Raw genomic sequence first — 21,460 nt, 5'->3', positions numbered from 1 at the left:
AGAGACCTCAACGGGCTTAACTGTTGCCATAGGGGTGACTTGAAAGACTTCTTACGCCCGTGGGAAACAGTGAAGACCCTATGAAGCAGTACAGTGTTTATTTGAAAGTAGACTTGGGTTAGCTATAAACGTATATTGCAAACTCTGGAGCAACCACTTAGAAAAGTAAAAAAAAAAAAAAAAGGTATATGCTTCTTGATATGGTAAGAAAGTATAGAAAATGGAATCATATAAAATGCTCAATTAAAATGATAAAAGGTAGAAAAGTGTGGAAGACAGAAAAGAAATAGAACAGAGAACAAGGGCAGAGTCGAAAATGATAATGAATACAGCATATATTTATCCAACCATATCAATAATAAATTTAAACATTAGTGGTCTAAGTGATCCAAATTAAAAGATTACTGTAGTGATTCAAAAAAACGAGACCCACATTTATGCTGTTTACAAGAAACACAGTTTAAATATAAAGACATAGATGGATTGAAAGTAAAGGGAAAGAGAAAGATATATCATGCTAGCACTGTGAAAGGAAAGTGAGAGTACCTATATTAACTTGAGACAGCAGATTTTAAGCCAAAGAAAGTTATCATGGATGAATAAAGACATTATATAATAATAAAAGAGTTAGTTCTCCAAGAAGATATACTAATCCTTAACATGTATGCACCTAACAACAGTGTCAAAATAAGTAAGGCAAAAACTGATAGAACTTCAAGGAGAATTAGATGAATCCACTATTACAGTTGGAAACGTCAGCATACCTCTATCAGAAATGGACAGATCTAGATGGCAGAAAATCAATAAATATATGGTTGCATTCAACAATACCATCAATCAACTAGATATAATTGACATTTATAGACTACTTTAACAACAGCATAATACATATTCTTCTCAAGCTCAGATGGAGCATTCATCAAAGCTGACCACATTCTGAGCTACAAAACAAACCTTACAAACTTAAAGTAACAGAAATCATAATGTTCTCAAACTAGATACCAGTAAAGAAAGATAACTGGAAAATCCAAAATTTTTTGGAGATTAAACAAAACACTTCAAAATAACACATGATTCAAAGAAGGATCTCAATGGAAAATAAAAAAATAGAACTAAGTGAAAATGAAAACACAACTTTTCAAAATTTGTAGGATGCAGTAAAAGCAGTGCTTAGAGGACCATTTATAGCATGAATGCATACATTAGAAAAGAGTAAAGAGGGATCCCTGGGTGGCGCAGCGGTTTGGCGCCTGCCTTTGGCCCAGGGTGCGATCCTGGAGACCCGGGATCAAATCCCATGTGGGGCTCCCGGTGCATGGAGCCTGCTTCTCCCTCTGCCTGTGTCTCTGCCTCTCTCTCTCTCTCTCTCTCTGTCTCTCTGTGTGTGACTATCATAAATAAATAAAAATTTAAAAAAAAGAAAAAGTAAAGATTTCAAATTAATGATCTAAGCTTGTACCTTAGGAAACTAGAAAAAGAAGAGCAAATTAAATCCAATGTGAGGGAAAAAAAAAGAAAAAAAATCCAATGTGAGGGATCCCTGGGTGGCGCAGCGGTTTAGCACCTGCCTTTGGCCCAGGGTGCGATCCTGGAGACCTGGGATCGAATCCCACGTCGGTCTCCCGTTGCATGGAGCCTGCTTCTCCCTCTGCCTATGTCTCTGCTTCTCTCTCTCTCTCTCTCTCTCTGTGACTATCATAAATAAAAATTTTTAAAAAATAAAATAAATCCAATGTGAGCAGAAGAAAATTAATAGTAAAAATTAAAACAAAACTCAATAAAATAAACAGGAAATCAATAGAGATAATCAATGAAACCAATAGATGGTCCTTTGAAAAATGCAATAAAATCAATGAACACTAGGCAGGTTAACTAAGGAAAAAGAAGAAAAATTACTAATATTAGAAATGAAAGAGGGGACATCATTCCAGATTCTATGGATATTAAAAGAATAATGAAGGAATACTATGGGGGTAGTGGGGGCTCAGGGAGGCAAATGTGTTATGTTATTGTGTCAATTAACTCATTTAAAGTTTAAAAAAATACTACAATTTTATGTCCATAAATTTGATAACCTAGATGTGAGAACAGTTCCTTGACACAATCTGCCAAACTATCACAAGAAGAAATAAACAATCTTAAAAAAAATTAAATTTGCCAATGTGTAATATAACACCCAGTGCTCGTCTCGTCATGTGCCCTCCTAGAAACAGTCTGAAGAGACATGTACCTATTAGAGAAATTGAATCAATAATTTATAACCTTTCAAAAAGAAAGTACCAGGCCCAAGTGGGTTCACTAGTGAATTTTACCAAATATGTAAGAAAAAAATTTAAAGAAGAAATTATACCAATTCCTTACAGTCTCTCTCAGAAGATAGAAGGAATATGCAGCTCATTCTGTGAGGCCAGCATTACTCTAATGTCAAAACCAGACAAAGACATCATAAGAAAAGAAGACCATAAACCAGTATATCTGGGACACCTGGGTGGTTCAGGGGTTGAACATCTGCTTTTGGCTCAGGTAATGATCCCGGAGTCCTGGGATTGAGTCCCACATCAGGCTCCCAGCAAGGAGCCTGCCTTTCCCTCTGCCCGTGTCTCTACCTCTCTGTGTGTGTGTCTCATGAATAAATAAATAAAACCTTAAAAAAAAACAGTATCTTCCATAAACAGAAGGTAAAATCCTCAACAGAATAGCAAGTCAAATCTTACAGTATCTAAGGAGAATTATACACTAAGATCAAATGAGATTTATCCCAGATGTGGAAGGCTGCACATGTGATCATTCTAAAATCAATTAACATAATCCACCACATCATCTGGCTAAAGATGAAAATCACATGATCATATCAATAAATGCAGAAACAGCATTTGATAAAATCTAGTACCCATTCATGATAAAAAAAAAAAAAACAACTCTCAGCAAACTAAGAATAGAGAGCTTAGCCAACTTGTTAAAGAACATCTACCAATAATAACACACAGCTTCCATCATAACTAATGGTGAGTAACTAGAAGCTTTCTCACCAAGATCAGGAACAAGACAGAGATGTCCCCTCTCACTGCTTCTTTTTAACTTTGTATTGGAAGTCCTGGCTAATGAAATAAGAAAAGGAAATAAAAGGTGTACAGATTGAGAAAGAAGAAATAAAACTGCCTCTGTTCACTGATGACATGATCATCTGTGTAGAAAATCTAAAAGAGCAAAACAAAGGAAACAACCCCCCCCACCTCCTTGAATTAATAGACAGTTATAACAAGGTTGCAGGATACAGGTTAATATGCAATACTCTAATCTCTTTTCTATATGCCAGAAATGAACAAATAGAATTGGAAATTTAAAAAATGCCATTTTCAGTAACCTCCCTGACAGAAGTACTTAGATATGAACTAACAAAATACATGGAAGATCTATATGAGGAAAACTATAAATCTCTGATGAAAGAAATCAAAGAACTAAATAAATGGAGAGTTATTTCATATTCATGGATAGGAAGACTCAATATTGTCAGGATATCAACTTTTCCCAACTTGATCTATAGATTTGATGCAAACCAAATCAGAATCTAAGTCAGTTATTTTGTGGATTTTGACAAACTGATTCTAAAGTTTGTATGGAGAGGCAAAAGACGTAGAACAGCCAACATAATATTTAAGAAGAATGAAGTTAGTGGACTGATGTTACCCATTTTTAAGACTTACTATAAAGCTATAGGAGTCAAGACAAAATGGTATTGGTGGAAGAATAGATAGATCGGTGGAGCAGGATAGAGAACCCAGAACCAGACCAACATAAATGTAGTCAACTGATTTTTTGCCAGAGGAGCAAAGGCAATGCGATGGTGCAAAGATAGCCTTTTTGGCAAATGGTGCTGGAACAACTGGACCTCCACGTGCCAGAAAAAAAGAATCTAGACACAGACTTTCCACACTTCACAAAAATTAGAATAAATCAGAGTTCTAAATGTAGAACTTAAAACTATAAAACTCTTAGGATATAAATAATACAGGAGGAAATCTAAATGACCTTAGATATGATGACTTTTTAGATACAACACCAAAGGAACAATTCATGAAAGAAATAATCGAGAAGCTGAGCTTCATTAAAATGAAAACTTCTGCTTTGCAAAATATGATGTCAAGAGAATGAGAAGACAAGTCATAGACTGGGAGAAAATATTTGCAAAAGACAACTGATAGGGGACAGTTATATACGATATGCAAAGCATCCTGAAAACTCAACAATAAGATAATGGACAGCCTGATGAAAAAATGATCTTAAGACCTAAACAGTCACCTTATCAAAGAGGATTTACAGATGGCAAGTAAGCACATGAAAGGGTGTTCAATATCCTGTGTCATTAGGGAATTGAAATTAAAACAACGAGATACTACTCTGCACCTATTAGAAAGGCCAAAATCCAATACACTGACAACAGCATATACTGGAGAGGATGTGGAACAATAGGGAATTGCTGGTGAGAATATAAAATGGTACACCACTTGGGAAGATAGTTTGCTATATCCCCACAAAACTAAATCTACTCTTAACTCTATGATCTGCTAATCGCACTCCTTGGTATTTATCCAAATGAGTGGAAAACGTATGTCCACTCAAAACCTGGTACACAGATGTGTATAGAAGTGTTATCCATGATAGCCAAGATTTGGAAGCAACCAATATACCCTACATAGTTAAATAAACTGTGGTACACCCAGGTAGTGAAAATTTTTCAGTACTAAAAAAGAAATGAACTATCAAGCCATTAAAAGACATAGAGAAACCTGTTTATTACTAAGTGATAGAAGCCAACCTGAAGAAGGTACAATACTGTATAATTCCAATTTTGTGACATTCTGGAAAAGGCAAAATTATGGAGGTAAAAAGATCAGTGGTTTCCAGAGATTAGTGGGGAGGGAGGGATTAATAAATGGAGAGCAAAGTATTTTCAGGTCCTTGAAGTTATTCATGGTAGATGCATGTCATACATCTGTCCAAACCCATAGAATTTACAATACCAAGAGTGAACCCTCATGTAAATTAAGGACTTTGGGTGATTACGATGCATTGATGTAGGTTCCTTGAGTGTAACAAGTGCCCCACTCTGTTGTTGGATGTCAATGATGGGGAAAGTTGTGCACATTTGGAGACAGGAATTATATGGGAACTCTCTGTACTTTGTTCTCAATTTTGCTGTGAACCTAAAAAATAAAGTAAATTTAAAAAATAGTGTTCCTTTGTGCCCCTTTCAGTCAACCCCTTTCCCTCTCCCCTCCCTCTCTGGGGGTTATTGGTATCAGTGAACGACTGATATGTTGTTTATTCCTATACTCTTGCTTTTTACACAATGTCATATAGTATGGTCTCATACAGTTTGTGTCTGGCTTTCATTTAGAGGCGTCATATATTCCTTGCTGAATATAATTCTGTATGGCTGTATCATCATGTTTATTCATTTGCCAGTTGATGGACATTTGGGGAGGTGTTTCCAGCTTTTGGCTTTTGTGAATAAAGTTCCTATAGACATTCATGTCCACATCTTTGGGTGGACATGTGCTTTCATTTCTCTAGGGGAGATAGCAAGAGTGGGATTGACTGGTTCGTATGATGGGTGTATGTTTAACTTTTAAAGTAACTGTCAGACGGTTTTTAAGAGTGGCTATCCCGTCTTGCATTCCTACCAGCAATGTATGATATGTCCAGTTGCTTCTCAGTCTTTTTTTTTTAAGGATTTTATTTATTTATTCATGAGAGATACACGGAGAGAGGCAGAGACCTAGGCAGCGGGAGAAGCAGGCTCCCTCTGGGGAGCCCAGTGTGGGACTTGATCCTGGGACTCTGGGATCACGACCTGAGCCAAAGGCAGACGCTCAACTGCTGAGCCACCCAGGCGTCCCCAGTTGCTTCTCAGTCTTGTGTGCACTCAGTATTGTCAATCTTTTAAATTTCAGCTGTCTTTGTAGGTTCCTCGTGATAACTCATTGTGGTTTTGATTTGTGTTTCCCTAATGACTAATGATGCTGAGTATCTCTTATGTGCTTATTTGTCCTCTGTATGCCTTCTTTGAGAAAGCGTTCATGTTTTTGACTGATTTTTCATTGGGATATTTGTCTTTGAGTTGGGAAAAATCTTTATTCTAGATACAAGTCCTTTATCAGTTAATGCTCATTTTAACATTTTCTCCCAGCCTATAACTTGTCTTTTCATTTTCTTAACTGTAGTTTTTGAAGAGCAGCATTTATAATTTGGGGTTTTATATATAGGTTATGATCCATTTTGAGTTAATTTTTATATGTGTAGGAGTTAAAAATAGAAGGCTTTTTTATTTTTCTTTCTTTTTCTTCTTCCTCTTTTTTTTTTAATCCACGGGTACCCAGATATTCCTCTGTTGAGAAGCCTACCCTTTCTATGTTGAATTACCTTGGTACCTTTGGGTATGTTTCCTAAATATACTCTGTTCCTTTGATCTAAACATCTGTCTTTATGTGAATACCACTCTGTCTCAGTTACTATAGTTGATAGTGCCTCTTGGAAACAGTGTGAATTCTCCAGCTTTATTCTTTATTTAGCAAATTGTCAGGGCACCTGAGTGGCTTAGTTGGCTAAGCATCTGACTTGGTTCCAGCTCAGGTCATGATCTCAGAGTTGTGGGATGGAGCCCCATGTGGGGCTCTGCACTCAAGGAGGATCTTCTGGAGATTATGTCCCTCTTCCTCTCCCTCTTCCTGTCCCTCTGCTCCTCCCCCTGCTCATGCTCTCTTTCTCTCTCTCAAACAAATAAAATCTTTTAAAACATAAATGTTTAATGGTGGTGAAGTGTGAATAACATAGAATTTACCATCTGAACTATTTGTAAATGTATAGCCAACCTGTTTCATATTTTTGGTGCTATTATAAAGCATTTCTTTCATTTCAACATCCAAGTGTATAGAAATGCAAGTGATTTTTGTGTATTGACCTTGTATCCTGCTATTTTGCTACAATTATTTGTTCTAGTAGCTTTTTATATATAATTTGGGACCATTAAAGTTTAACTCTAATAACATTTATTGAGTACTTACTATGTGTCAGGCATTACTCTGTGCTACATAGATTTAATGTAATCACATCAACAACACCATGAAGACAGTCTTAGAAGGTTGAGTGGTTTGTTTGAGGTCCTGCAGCTTGGACACACAGAGCCATAGGAGAGGAGAGATAAGACAAACAGCTGGAAGTCTTCGTCCAGCTGTCTGTACTGAGCACTCTCTTTGTGCCAGGCACTGTGCTAAGGCTTTTATGTACATTTTCCCATTTCATCCCCAGAGGAGTCCCATGAGGTAATACTGTCACCCCATTTTACTGTGGATGGCCTGGGTAACTTGCTGAGGACCCTCCCTGAGCAGCATGGCCTGTTTAGGGGAAGTGACCACAGTTGGTCACGGCTTGCACTTGGGAGGGCCCATGGCAGCGGGCACAGCGTGCGGGCTCTGGAAGTGCAGACCCAGTGCCACTTGCTGAATCTCTCTGAGCCTCAGTTTGTCTGTCTGTACAGAGTCTGTTCGCCACCATGACCCTTTGAAATATGTGCATCTGCAGTCATTTTCCAACATAAAACCCACGTTTGGAGCTGCTCCACTTGTGGTCCACAGAAACACAGAAATTGGATGTAAGTGGAAACTGTCATGGCCATTTGACATGGATGCAGCATTCAAACACGTGATTGGATTTTGTATCTCTATGAAAGATTTTTAAATTTAAATTCAATTTAATTAGCATATAGTATACTGTTAGTTTCAGAGGTAGAGTTTAGTGATTCATCGGTTGTATATAACACTTAGTGCTCATTACATCATGTGGCCTCCTTAATGCCCGTCACCCAGTCACCCCATCCCTTCACCCTCCTCCCCTCCAGTGACCCTAAGTTCCTTTCCTAGTGTTGAGTCTCTTATGAGTCTGTTTTTGTCTTATTTTATTTTTCCCTCCCATTCCCCCATGTTCATCTGTTTTGTATCTTAAATTCCACATATGAGTGAGATCATCTGGTATTTGTCTTTCTCTCACTGACTTATTTCACTTAGTATAATACCTTCTAGTTCCATCCATGTCGATGCAAATGGCAAGATTTCATTCTTTTTGATGGCTGAGTAAAATTCTGTTGTGTGTGTGTATATATATATATACACCACATCTTCTTTATACATTCATGTCGATGGACATCTGGGCTCTTTCCATAGTCTGGCTATTGTGGACATTGCTGCTATAAACATTGGGATTCAGGTGCCCCTTTGAATCACTATGTTTGTATCAATACCTAGTAGTGCAATTGCTGGGTCATAGGGGAGCTCTGTTTTTAGCTTTCTGAGGAAACTTCATACTGTTTTCCCGAGTGGCTGTACCAGTTTGCATTCCCACCAACAGTGCAGGAGGGTTCCTCTTTCTCCGCATCCTTACCAACATTTCTTGTTTCCTGACTTGTTAATTTTAGCCACTGTGACTGGTGTGACGTGGTATGTCCTTGTAGTTTTCATTTGCATTTCCCTGATGCTGAGTGATATACAGCATTTTTTCATGTGTCTTTCGGCCATCTGTATGTCTTCTTTGCAGAAAAGAACTTATCAAACAACACCCAAAAAAACAAAAATGCGGTCGAGAAATGGGTAGAAGATATGGATTTCATATCTTACAGACAAAGGGGTCCACAATAAATTGGAAATTAAGAAAACAACCAGTCCTTTGCCGTAGACAGTTTGTGAAACTAAGCTCTCCTGGATGCCTGGCGGACTTAGAACAAATAGAATCTCTCCACCATGGCCTGTGAGGCCCGAGGGGACCTGGCCTGCCCCCTGCCTCTGTCTTTCCTCCTGCTCCCCTCTACTCTGCACTCCAGTCACTCAGATAAACACCAAAGTGTGTTCCTGCCCAACACAGCTTGCATTCATTGCTTCCTCTGTGTGGAGCCTTCTAGACCTTTAATATCCAGGCTCTGTGGTGTCATGCCGGGCCAGTTACAGACATCCCTTCTCAGAGAGGCTTTCCTTCCCTGACCTCTAGCAGAGCTCCTTGTTTTATTACTACGGAACCCTTGATGCACCTGAACCTGCTTGTCTCTCTGTGTGCTGTGTCTCCTCCATTTAGAATGTGGATTGCATGAGATTGTCTCTCCTACACATTCCTAGTGGATGGTCAGAAGACACTAGTTGAATAACAGACTGAATGCAGAGAATATTGTCTGCTTCATCAGCTGTTTGAGGCTTAGATGAGGCTATGGGTGATGAGTGTCTGTGGAGTAGGTAAGCTGGGAACATTAGCCCCCCACCACTCCTGCCTTTGCACTACACAGCACCGCACAAAGGCCAGGGGCCCTGCAGACTTCTGCTCAGTGGCAGTTTCTCATGTGTCATCTAATTACTTGTTTCAATGCACCTTTGAGCTCTGTCCCCCCTTGCCTCTGTCCCTAGAACCCAACAGAGTCATGCATGGAGGGGAAACATAGGAGACATTCCTGGCATGACTGTTGGGTTGTGTAGACCAGGCATGGACAAGTGGTGGGCTGTGCAGGACTGGAGCTGTGGGGGACATGGACACAACTGACTGTGTGTCTGACTATGTGTTTTCCCTGCTGCCAGTGGGATCATCACATCTTTTAGATGGCAACCTTTCTTCCTGGAGAAAGCCTGGCTGTGTGCCTGCTGTGTCTGTGCCCAGGTCTGATGGCACTCTCTTCTCCCTCTACCCGTGTGTGTTCCAGTATGCCTGGGTGGAGAAGCACTTTGGTCCTGACTTTCTGGATCAGATTGTACTGTCCACAGACAAGACCGTGGTCTCTGCTGACCTTCTTATAGACGACCGGCCAGACATCACAGGCAAGTGGCCTGCGGCAGGTGAGGAGTGAGTGTGGAGCTGTGAGCCCCCGGGACAAACCGCACATGGGGCTGGCCTCACAGCCCCTGTCCTGAGTGGTCCCCACTCAATCACCAGCAGTGTATTAGGCCTCCTCCAGCCCAGTGCCGAGCCTCTTCCCTACTGGGGAGACAAGGTTATTCTCAGCATCCAGGCTCAGAAGGGGTGCTGCTGGGAGTCAAGAGAAGCAGGTCCTAGCTTCTGGGGTAACTCACTGGGTGGCCTTGGATGACTCCTTTTACACCTTGAAGCCTTGCCTTGCTTATGTAAAATGAGGTCCAGACTGGTTTCCAGATGTTTGGTTTGAGCAGCAAAGCCATTTTTTCCCCAAGAGCAATTTGGAGTGAACCTACTATGCAAAACAAAAAAGCAAAGCATCATTTCTTTAGTTGAAGATGGTTTGGGGACTGTATTTATCCCTTTTCCTTATAGGTGACTCCCTGCCAATAAACCCCAACGAACCTTAAACTGGTTTATTTTTCATTTTAAGATTTTATTTTTATCTATTCATGAGAGACCGAGAGAGAGTGAGAGAGAGAGAGAGAGAGGCAGAGACACAGGCAGAGGGAGAAGCAGGCTCCATGCAGGGAGCCCGACGTGGGACTCGATCCTGGGTCTCCAGGATCACACCCCAGGCTGAAGGCAGCTCTAAACTGCAGGGCCACCTGGGCTGCCCTTAAACTGGTTTAGAAAGGAGAGGAGAAATTTATTAGCACACCCACCTGGGAAAATGGGGTAGGAAAGCTTTGGGCACGGTGAGTCTAGGAGCTTGAACATTGGTCTAAATTCAGTTTATCTCCTGGCTCTGCCTTGGATTATCTCTGTTCACAGGCAGGCTCTGTCCTCTTGGTAGCCATCAGTGGTTTCAGGGTCAAATCCTGTTCCTGGGGATCCCTGGGTGGCTCAGCAGTTTGGCGCCTGCCTTTGGTCCTGGGCGTGATCCTGGAGTCCCGGGATCGAGTCCCAGGTCGGGCTCCCGGCATGGAGCCTGCTTCTCCCTCCTCCTGTGTCTCTGCCTCTCTCTCTCTCTCTCTCTGTGTGTCTATCATGAATAAATAAATAAATCTTAAAAAAACAAAACAAAAACCAAATCCTGTTCCTTTGGACACCTCAGTGGGAGAATACAGAATTTTGCTTCCCTAATGGCTTTTGGAGCTGCCTCGGGAAACACACCCATCTCTGCACTAGTCACAGTGTCCAAAGGGTAGAATTCGTGGGTGTGCCCACCCCTGACCTCCTAAACCACGTGGTTTCACAAGGAGAATCAGGGCACATGGACGGCCTGGTGCTCCGCTCAGCTTCTCTGACCAACCACGGGGATCAGGGAAGAGGCCTGTGCAGGAGGAGCCAGGGAGTCAGGCCATAAGGTGAGGGGCAGGAGCAGCACCAAGTGTGCGTGTGGACACATGGACAGGAAGGAGTCAAGTTTGGGGGGCTCCCGGGGCCCAGGGCCAACAGGCAGTAAGTTCAGGAAGGCAGAGCACGGGGAGGGGAAGGGACAGGGGGTCAGCAGGCTCAGCCTCTGCTGGTGGCCGTGGTGATGATAAGCACAGAAGTCCCCATGTGCTATGCATCCGCCAGGTGCCACCCTGGGTGCTTCCTGTATGTCATCTGCAGCAAGGTGGCCACCTCCCAGGAGACAGGCCCTTGAGTGGTCACGTCAAGTGAGCTTCTGCCTGAGGACACTCTGGGGCCTTGGGACTCGGGCTCAGGGCTGAAGAGCTGCTTTCCTGCCCACAGGGGCCGAGCCGAACCCCAGCTGGGAGCACATCCTCTTCACAGCCTGCCACAACCGGCACCTGCAGCTGCCGCGCCCCGGCCGCAGGCTGCACTCGTGGGCCGATGACTGGAAGGCCATTCTGGACAGCAAGCGGCCCCGCTGAGCTGGACTGCACTCTGGGCTTCCCCGCGGGGCCCCTGACCTCAGGGTGCCCGGCTCGGAGCCTGGGGGGTGGGGGGCTCCCTCTCAGATGGCCCAGGCCCCCTGCATGTCTCCCTGCTCTCCCAGCCCTGCCAGGCCTTAAACTGGTCTCGGGGCAGGGCTGGCCCGGGGCCCTGGACGAGACACACGGGTGGCTGGGCGGTGCAGGGTTAGGGCTCCAGACCCAAGATGCCGAGGGGCCGGCAGTCCAACTCCATCCCTCAGGGAAGTCCCGCTGTCACCACCGGGTCTGTGACCCCTTGGCCAGGTGCTCCAGGGTGAGGGCTGCGAGCAGGAGCAGGTGGGAGGAGTCCTTACATTCTGGGCTGTGCAGCCCCTTCCCCCCTGCACCCCGAGCGAACACTCCCCGAGCTCCACGGCCCCCCAGGCTCCGTGCAGGGTGCATAGCACGCCACCCTGCCTTGGGCCAGCTCGGAGGTGTCTCGTTCTCCTGTCCCTGGGGCCCTGCTCAGGGCCCCACATTCGGCAGCCTTGAACATTCGGTGAAGGCCTGCAAAATAAATGCGGTTCACGTGTCGCCCGAGGATGTGGCCCCTCTAGCCCCTGCCCGAGATCCTCTGGCGTCTAGCCTCTGGGCACCCAGCTAGCAGCACATCTTGTGAGTACTTGGGTGGCCCCTGCACTGATGAGGGGGGCTGAGGCAGGTGCGACCTCACTGCCCACTTGACCAAGGGTGCAGCGTGTCAAAGGAGGACTAGGCTGAGAGAGGAGCTGGTGGCCAGGTGGCCCCCTGCGTAGGCCCCCCACCACATTGACCGATCCCCCTCACTGCATCCTTCCCACGCATGCCCCCCAGGCCTCCGGCCCCTCCTGCCCTACACAGTTTAGAGCAGGGGCCCCCATTCTCTGCTCCTCTCCCACACCGGGTTCCTAATGAGATCCCGGGAGCTGTGTAAAGGGGGCAGGGTGATGTTATTCTCTTGTATTATTTTTGGCTTCTGTTATCTTCGGCCCAGTGGGAAGCGGCAACGTGAACCCATCATTGCCTCCCTAGGTTTTCTTCAAGGCCCTCCCCCTCTCACTTGCTGTGCCCCCATCACTGCCCTGCAGGGAACCTCTAATAGTCCATTTCTGGGGGTCTCCTGGCTGCCCTCTGTGACTGGCATGCTTGGGCTGCCCCAGAGGGTAGGGCCAAATGGGAGAAAAGGTGAGGGAAAAGTGCCTGAAGCTCAAGCTGGCTATCCAGATGAGCAAGGAAGGACTGTTTGCTTGGTCAAAGGCAGTTTTCCATGGCGCTGCCTGTGTCAGTTTCTGGATCCCTCCAGGTGGGGCCAGGGCTCTGCGGGTTCGTCCTATGAGGAGTGGATTTGGGGGTTGCATGACCTGACCAGGGCAGTGTGGGGGCAAAGGGGGGATCCTGGCCATCCTAGCCTCTGGCTCTGTAGGGAAGTCAGAGCCTGGGGGGCGGGCTCCCCAGCTGCTTCCCAAAGACCCTCAGTCCCTCTATTGCTGCCCAGTCGAGGACACGGCCACTGTCTAAGGGCCAGAAGACCATGTCACCTGCATGGTATGCTTTTCTTCCTAGGCCTGTGTCTTGTGGCCTCCATACCTTGTGGTTGCCAGCCTGGGGTTGCTTGCCCCTGGGCCTTCACACCCTCTCTGAAGAGCCTCCCCTGCCTAGTGGTCATGCATAGATCCCCTAGGATCCCATAGCTTGGGACTGGCACGGCATCGCAGCCTTTGACTTGCTGAGAAGGCTAGGAGCCTCCTCCTGCTGGAGCACCTGCTGCTCTGGTCATGCTGTTGGTGCTAGCTCAAGGCCATGGCAGTGAACCAGACCCAGCCTGGTGCCCTCAAAACAAAAAGCTGCTTCACTCATATCTATCTTGGGGCTTCTTTCTGCTGAGGATGGAAAGTTAATCCCATCAGGTTTTTCTCGGCCACATCTGGTTCCTCCCCAGAGGGTGTCCCAAGCATGGAGTAGGAGGGGGGTGGGGATGTGGGGTGTGTAGATGCAAGGGAGCTCTTCTTCGTGTAGTGATGGCAGCAGTGAAAGGATTCCCCCCTCATCCTCATGCTGGTGTTGCTGGACCCATGGGTGCTGGTACCTCTGGGATAGCCTGTTCCCTCAACATTAGCTTTAGGGCCCCACGGATGGTGGACAGGCTACTTCAGCCACAGGAGATAGTTGCTCTGGATGGTGCCCTGCCTGGGGCAGAGAGACTCCTTTGTTCACCTCCTGCAGCCTTTTCCTCCCATGCTCCTGGCCCCTGGTGACCTGCATGGAGCTCTAGGGCCATGGGCATGAGGAGGGGCATGGGAGGGGAGGCCAGGTCACAGAGCACCCTTTCGGGGACTCCCTCCCTCTTGCATCTGCCAGCCCTTGCTGTCTGCTTCCGCCCGTGGTGGGTCCTGATCCTACACCTGCTCCTCACAGAGCTATGGCAAGGGTGCTGTGCTCCCAGTCTTCCAAAACCTTTCCTTTTAAACTTATGGCCACCGGGAGTTTTAAAGGCCAGTTTAAAAACTCCAAAGCTACAAATTGCTGAATTCATTCTTTATTCATCGAAGATCACTCACCCTGAGGTATAGCACTCACCGCTTCAGCTGCCTAACACTTTTAAAGGAGAAAAAAATAATTGCGGGGGAAAGATTGCTTTAGTCAGTGCTTTGGAATGTGGCTCCACTAGACAAGCCATCCAGAGCTCACTGTAATTACAACCAGCTCTCCAGGATAGGTCTGAGGGCTGCACAAGGGTAAGTGGGGTGGGGCCCTGGCCAGCCTGATGTCCTGGAGAGGTCCCTTCCAGCAGGGGGCATTGACTGAGGTCTGGGTAGAAGAAGGTAGAGCCCTTTCAGCTGAGGGGAGGCATTGCAAAGGCCCTGGGGCTGGAAGTTGTTGCCAAGAAGCAGCCAGTATAGGAGAGAAGAAGCCCCAGAACTGGAAGGTGAAGAGATGGGGGCGGGGGGAGCTGGGAGGTGGAGCCTGGGCAGGTAACCAGCAAGGAGAGGCTGCCTGCCCGCTGACACTCACTCTGCTGTGGGTGCTGTCAATGCCCTCACTGTGCCAGGAGGGAGGGACACCTCAGCAGAGGATGACAGGACAGCATGGCCTTATGATTTTGTGATGGTGGTGGTCGAACGGAACACACACAATTGAAATGAAGGTGATTTTCTTCAAAGCCTGAGAAGCATGTTTTGCTTTAGACCCATTGAGTTGAACTACAGGGCAGGAAGTCCCCCTCCCGGTAGGAGAGCCTGCTTGTCCTGCCCTGAGATGAGGTGGCTTTTGGCAGGAGTGGAGATTTACCCCTTTGAAGATACCGGGAATGTTCTGGGTCCTAGGACCAGAACCCCTGGAAGGAGCCATGGGCTCCAGATTAGCTGCGGGTTTCAAGCAAAGAGACTCAGTGTAGTTTCTTTACTCTTTTGAGTCATGGTGTCCCCACTGGGACCCATTCCAATACCACAACCTTAGCAATGATAGTTTCCTTAGTGCTTACCGCATTCCAGGGGTGCTGGGCACGTTCTGTGGCCTCCTAACCACCCTCTTGCGGTCATTCCCACCTGGCTGATGGGGCTGTGGTCTCAGCAGAGTCCGGGGTCCCGACCAAGGCCTTGCCAGGTCAGTGGTGCCACCAGGATTATAGTCCAGGCCACCGTGCTCTGGGGCTTGTGACCAGAGCTCCAATCCAGAGCTTCCCAAGGACTCAGGGGTCCATGGCTAAAGCTGAGTCAGTGCTCAAGGGATGGGCCTCCACGTGAAGGTGAGTGTCCAGGTACTCAGTCTGCGGCACAACTGAGGGCAGGTCAGAAAGGTTCAGGCCAGAACTGTGCATTGCCTAGAAGTCAGAAGAGTTGGCTGAGCCCAAGGAGAGAGAAGGGGGTAGAAGAGGAGGAGGGGGCGACTGGGGGAGGATGAGGAAGCTCACGGACTCCCCTGTGACCAGGAAGAAGGGGGAACGTAGCAGAGAGCATGCACGACACTTGGTACACGAGCTGTTGCTCCCGACTCCCGGCAGACCTGCCATTGAGGCAAAGCCAGGGGTCCTACTGCCCCAGGGAAAGGCAGGCAGGTGTCTAAAATAGGAAGCCCATGGAGGTGATCAAGAAGGAGGCAATGGCCTGCCTAAGTCCCTGCTAGAGAGAAAGTGGCCTGCTGGCGCTGGGATGAGTGACCACAGCTAGAGCGAGGGGAGTGGGGTTCCTGGGAGAGGACCCCTGAAGTGTGTCAGGGGTGAGAGGGATGTAGGAAATTCAGCAGCAAACCCAGCTGGTTGAGGAGGCCAGTTTCACAAGCAAGGAGCTTCCAAGCAGGTGAGGCTGAGGTGGTCCCCAAGATCCCGACTCTCCCTCTGTGGTCCCCAAGATCCTGACTCTCCCTCTGACAAATAAATGAATGAATTCAGCATCCCTGCATGCCACCTGTGCAGGGGGATGCAGAAGATGGAGGAGGACCCTGGCTAGGAACTCAGGTGGCCACTGAGGAGGGGCAAAGTGGCCCTTGGGCCGAGGGCTGCAGGGGACCACCCAGTCTGGCTGGGCCGAGAACAGAGCCACATTACCCCAAAGCAGGGGCTCGGTAGTACAAGCATGGCCTCAAGTCATGATCTGTGCCCCAAGCAGGAGGCAGCTCCTGGACTCAGATGTCGTCTAGGCAGGGATGGGAATGAGGGAGACCCTCTGAAGAGCAAGAGGTGATATCAGCCCCGCTAGGGAGGGAAGGCTTAGAGTTAAATGCTTCTTGAAAAAGCCTGAGTTGGAGACCAAAGACCATTTTAGGTGGAAAGAGGCTGAGTTAGTTTGTTGACAATTAAAAAAATATCTGTTAACAAACACACATATCTGCATATCTGTAGAGTGTTAGCCTAGTATTTGGTTTTCCACAACCTGCCCAGGAAGTGGGGCTTAGAAAGGTTGACCAGCCCTGGGCCACCCAGTGGGCAGAGATGGGCTCTGAGCTCCGCCCCAGAGCCTGCAGGGAAGAGCCTGAGGGAGGCTGGCCATGCATGGGAGGGCCTGGGAACAGGGAGTCTGGAGAGTGGCTTTGCTGCCAGCTTGTCATGGGCCCTCTGCGAAGCCGCTTCTCTCAGCCTGTTTGCAGAGTGGTCAGCTTCCGTGATTGCAGGAGATAGGGCTGCGGGAAATAGGGACATTTATTCCACGGTGTTGCTGCTCCCTGGAGGAAGCTGACTTGCTCTGTGAAACAAGGTGGTGAAATCGGTGGTGGGGAACCCCCACTGGGATCCCACAGGTGGGCTCTGGAGGATCTGATGGGAACCAGGGGCACTTGTCCCAGCTTGGCCACCAGGTGGCAGCACAGCCCACTCTTGAAATTGTGTGTGTGTGGGAGGTGGGGTGCGGGTGGAGTCGGGGATGCAAGTGATGAGTGAGGGTACAGGCAGGCAGTTGCAGGGAAAGAAGAAAGGGCCAAATTCCCTAAGCTCCCTTCTGGCCCTCCTGGACTGGCTTTTCTTGCCCCTTCCTCCCAGGCTGTTGTGGACAAGGTGGGGCCCTGGGTGTCTGACAGGCCAAGGACCTGTGTGTGTCCAGCTTGCCCAGGGTTTCCTGCCCTAGAAACAGGGCAGGAAACCCTGTTTCTAGCCACAAACTTCAAACACCAGCCACCCTCAAGAACTTCAGAGGATCCAAAGGGAAAAGACCTCCTCCTTCCGAGTCAGGAACTTGTGCAGGTCCCAGGGCAGCCTCGGCCTGTACTCAGCATGTCCCGGGCTCCCTGAGGGTAAGGTGGAGGGACTCCAGCCTTCAAGGAAGACCCTTCCTGACCTGCCCCTGCCCACATCCCTCGGATACCCTGGACTTTTTTGTGGCTCCTTGAATGCATCTTACCTGTGTCTTCACACATGTTTCCTGCTCTTTTCCAGAGAGCTTTCCTGCCAACCCTGACTGCCAATCTCCTGGTGGGGAGGAAGGCTGCTGTCTTTCCAGGCCTTGCAGCATCTGTGGGAATGAAGGGCTGGTTCGAGGTGGCTGCAGTTGCAGTGTGTGTGTGTGTGTGTGTGTGTGTGTGTGTGAGAGAGAGAGAGAGAGAGAGAGAGAGAGAGAGAGAGAAGAAAGTGTGAGCAGGGGGCAGAGGGAGAGAGAATCTTAAGCAGGCTCATGCTCAGTGCAGAGCCCAAAGCAGGGCTTGATCCCACAGCCCAGAGTCCATGACCTGAGTTGAAGTCAAGAGCCGGATGCTTAACTGAGCCCCTTAGGTGCCCTAAATTTGCAGGTTTTCATCCAGAGTTGCCCATGCCTGGTGGCCAGGCCTCCGAGATGAAGATGCCAGCCCAAGTTCCAGAATTACAACTCTCTAAAGAGTCTGGGGCCTGTGACAAAATGACTCTTACGGATACAAATGCATAGAAGTAGGAACCAAATTACCTGTCCAGTGAACACCTCAGCCTTGTTGGCGATTTGGATGAAATTCTTAAAATCCTGGGTTAGAGTCCATGAAGCTGGTTTGGAAGCAGAGGCGGGGGCATAAAAGAAGACCGAAATGATGTGGGTACTTAAGATGTAGAGGCTGGAAGAGAAGTGGGGCTGAGGAGGTGCAGCCTGTGATGTGAAGGGTGCTCCACTCGATTCTGCAGCATCCTCCCTGGCTGGGATCCTCTTTTGCAAGCGCAGGTAACAGGTGGATACAGGCTGTGGTGTGGGAGCTGCAGTTTACACAGATGACCACGGGATGGCGCCAGAGGACCAGGCCTGGCCGCTCGTGCCTCCCTGCTGCACCCCCCCCCCCCCATCGCCCTCCCCACTGGTCTGCCTCCTGGACCAGACCTGCCTCATATTCTGGTCCCATACTGGTATTCCCAGCTACCAGCGTCTCTTTCTGACCCCCTGTATGCTCGCAGGTGTGGTCAGTCTCCTTAGAGCCTGGGCTGGGCACAGAGGGGACCTCAGCTACTGATGACTGAGTAGATGGGTGAACAGCATCAGCTGTGACCCTCACCTGAAGGAGCACAGTGCTGTGGGAGCAGTTCTAGCTCCCAGGAGAGAGTAGGAGGGAGGCCGTGGGCCCTGGTGGCCGGGCTAGGGGAGGATGCAGGCGCTGAAAGACATTATAGGCCGCTGTCCTCATGGAGATGCCACTGCTGTGGGGTCCCCTCTGTGCTTCCTGCCTTCCCTCCTTCACAAGGCACCCCATGCAAGCCAGAGGTGCAAGCTGGAGTCATGAGGCTGTTCCATTCGCTAACAGCGTCTTTTCAGGGGAACTTTTACACCTGCCCACTCAAGTGCAGAGCAGAGCTTTTGGATGAAGGTGCTCACTCCTGTGTGTGCTGGAGGATTTGTCTCTACTCCCTCCACAACCCAGGCCTGTCCACACATTGGAGTTATTTCCTGGCCACTGATGGCACTTGAGCCCCTGGCCTCTGGTTCTGAACATGGTTTATCATTGTTTGCTCATCATTCCCAGCCTTGACCTTGTCCTGTTCTCCTATCCCGCCCCACTCCCACAGCTTGCAATTCCCCCCCCTTTCCTGTCCGTTCATTTCAGCCCTGCTCCCCCCTGCCATCCCCCAGAAAGTTCTCACAGACTGCTCCAGGCCCCTGGGACACCTCCCTCTTCTGAGCTGCTTGGCGCTAATGGCACTAACTGCCTGAACCAGGGCCTTCATGACTAAGCTCTAGGGAGGCCTTTCCCATCTAGTAGTTGAAAGAGTTGGAAGGGGGAAGGATCCAGCACTTGCTGAGTGTATTCCAGACACTTTATCATGTCACTAATCTTCTCATATGACTATAAGACAAGGATAAACTGGTTTTAATTTTGCAAAAATTGAAGCTGAGAAAGTGGAGCCTCGGTTCCATCCAGCTCGGTTCCATCCAGCTACATGCCATTCCTGCCCCCCAGAGCTGCTGCTCAGAGTTGAAAACTCCCACAACACACAAACGTGGAGGGGTCAAGTGGCGGCTGACTCACAATGAAGCCTCTGTACAATGTCCCAAATCTCAACTACGTGAAAAATAGGAATGGTGCTGCTGATGAACCAGAAACTGCCTAACACCTTAAGGGTGGAGGGTAGTTGGCCTCATGAGAGAGGGGTGGCCAGAGGCCCTGCAGGGGGGGGGGGGGTTCTAGGGACTCAAGAGGGCCTGGGCTTCTGGCAGAGCAACTGCTTATAGAGCACCTCAGTGGGAGCCAGCAGGTGAGCTGAACCCCCATCCCTGCCACCCATGTGTATGTGCCACTCACGCACACACATGGGTCAAGCAGAGAACACAGGTACCTGTGTTTGGGGGGAGCGGGGAGGAGCAAGTGTGGGTGCTATAGTTGAAGAGGTAGGCAGTGTCCCCAAAAGCTGGCAACACCCAGGAAGAATGGAGAGCCCCGTGCACAGAGCACTAGGGATTGCACAGTGGTACATTCTATTCCCCCAAAATGAGTGAAGGCAGACTGTGGGAAACTGATTTGGTGCCTGTGGTTAGAATGAAACTCAGATACAAGGATGAACCCCATGAATCATGGCCTCAAACTCCAAGGGAGTTATGTCACCAGAACAATTTAGAACAGGTGTGGTCAATATCCTTAGAGAGCTGTAGTAGAATATTGGGCCCTCGAAAACATAAACTAGAGAATTTGGAAAACTAAAATCTAGTCATAGAAAAACAATAAATACGCTGAATAGTAGAGTGGACATAGCTGAAGAGTAAATAGTGAGTTGGAAGATTAAGTTGAGGACTGTTAGATTGCAACGCTAAAAGGATAAAGAGATGGAAGGGACAAGATAAAAGTGAGGGGATACAAAGAATGAAATTTTGCTTCCTAGCCCAAAAGGAGACTAATGTGGGGGATAAATTGTCCAGGATTGAGGTTGTGTCCTAGAACTCTGAGTAAAATAGGTCACCAGTACCAGGCAGGATGAATGGAAAGAGATTCACTACTGGACAGAGTATTGACATTTTAGAAATTTGATAACAAATTCTAAATTCTAGACAGAAACCAGGCTACTTGCAAACTACATACTGCTAGAAGCAAGAATAAAATGAAGTAATTGTCTTCAAAATCTAAGGGAAAACAATTTCAAACAATTCTATACCCAGCTAAATGTAAGAATAAAACCACATCCTGAAGCCATGTGATATCTTGTAATGTTTAGTGTTGAAAAAAATTCCCTTTTGAAAATAATACCAATTGATGCACTCTAGCAAGAAGAAAAAATAATCCAAGAAATGAAATACAAGAACCAATAAAATATATTAATTCTAAATAAGTGTTGGTTGTGTAACAATCTGGAGCTAAAATCACAGATATCAACAAGGGAGTTAAGGAGTTATGGAACGGAGGAGAGTAAAAGTATATTAAAACTTTTGTTTTATATTTATTATATTTATATGTTATATTTATATATTTTAATATATATTATATTTATATAAATTTATATCTATATTAAAACTATGTTTGGGGGGAGGGTGGATATAGATTCTGATATTCTAGTACTGGTATAATAAGACTTAAGTATGTGCATGAAAATATTGAGGGAAATCTCCACAAAAATAGAAATAGAATATATAACTTGTAAGCTATTAGAAGGAAAAACTGAAATGGAAAAAGTGAAATCTAAAAAATATGTGGAAAAAGGAAAAAACAAAACATAAATAGAATACAGAAGTAATATCAGGAGTAAGTCCAAAGATTTCAATAATTGCAATAGATGTGAATGGGTTAAAAATCTGGAGAAAAATCTC

General features: G+C 47.1%; 1 protein-coding gene across 2 annotated transcripts in view; it reads left to right on the top strand.

Annotated features, from left to right (window-relative positions):
- Positions 1-20,982, top strand: part of NT5M (5',3'-nucleotidase, mitochondrial) — a 47,199-nt gene extending 26,217 nt beyond the window's left edge. Inside the window, exons 4-5 of one of the 2 annotated variants that reach the window (XM_041772204.1) lie at positions 9,734-9,866; positions 11,626-20,982. In XM_041772204.1, the coding sequence (XP_041628138.1) occupies positions 9,734-9,866; positions 11,626-11,768 (276 nt within the window). In that variant the 3' untranslated portion in view covers positions 11,769-20,982. The remainder of the gene's footprint in view (positions 1-9,733; positions 9,867-11,625) is intronic. The other variant, XM_041772205.1, reaches the window with a different exon arrangement.
- Positions 20,983-21,460: the final 478 nt, after the last annotated feature.

This window comes from Vulpes lagopus, chromosome 10 (genome assembly GCF_018345385.1).
Source record: "Vulpes lagopus strain Blue_001 chromosome 10, ASM1834538v1, whole genome shotgun sequence".
Lineage (NCBI taxonomy): Eukaryota > Metazoa > Chordata > Mammalia > Carnivora > Canidae > Vulpes > Vulpes lagopus.
This window is presented reverse-complemented; position numbering and strand designations above follow the sequence as displayed.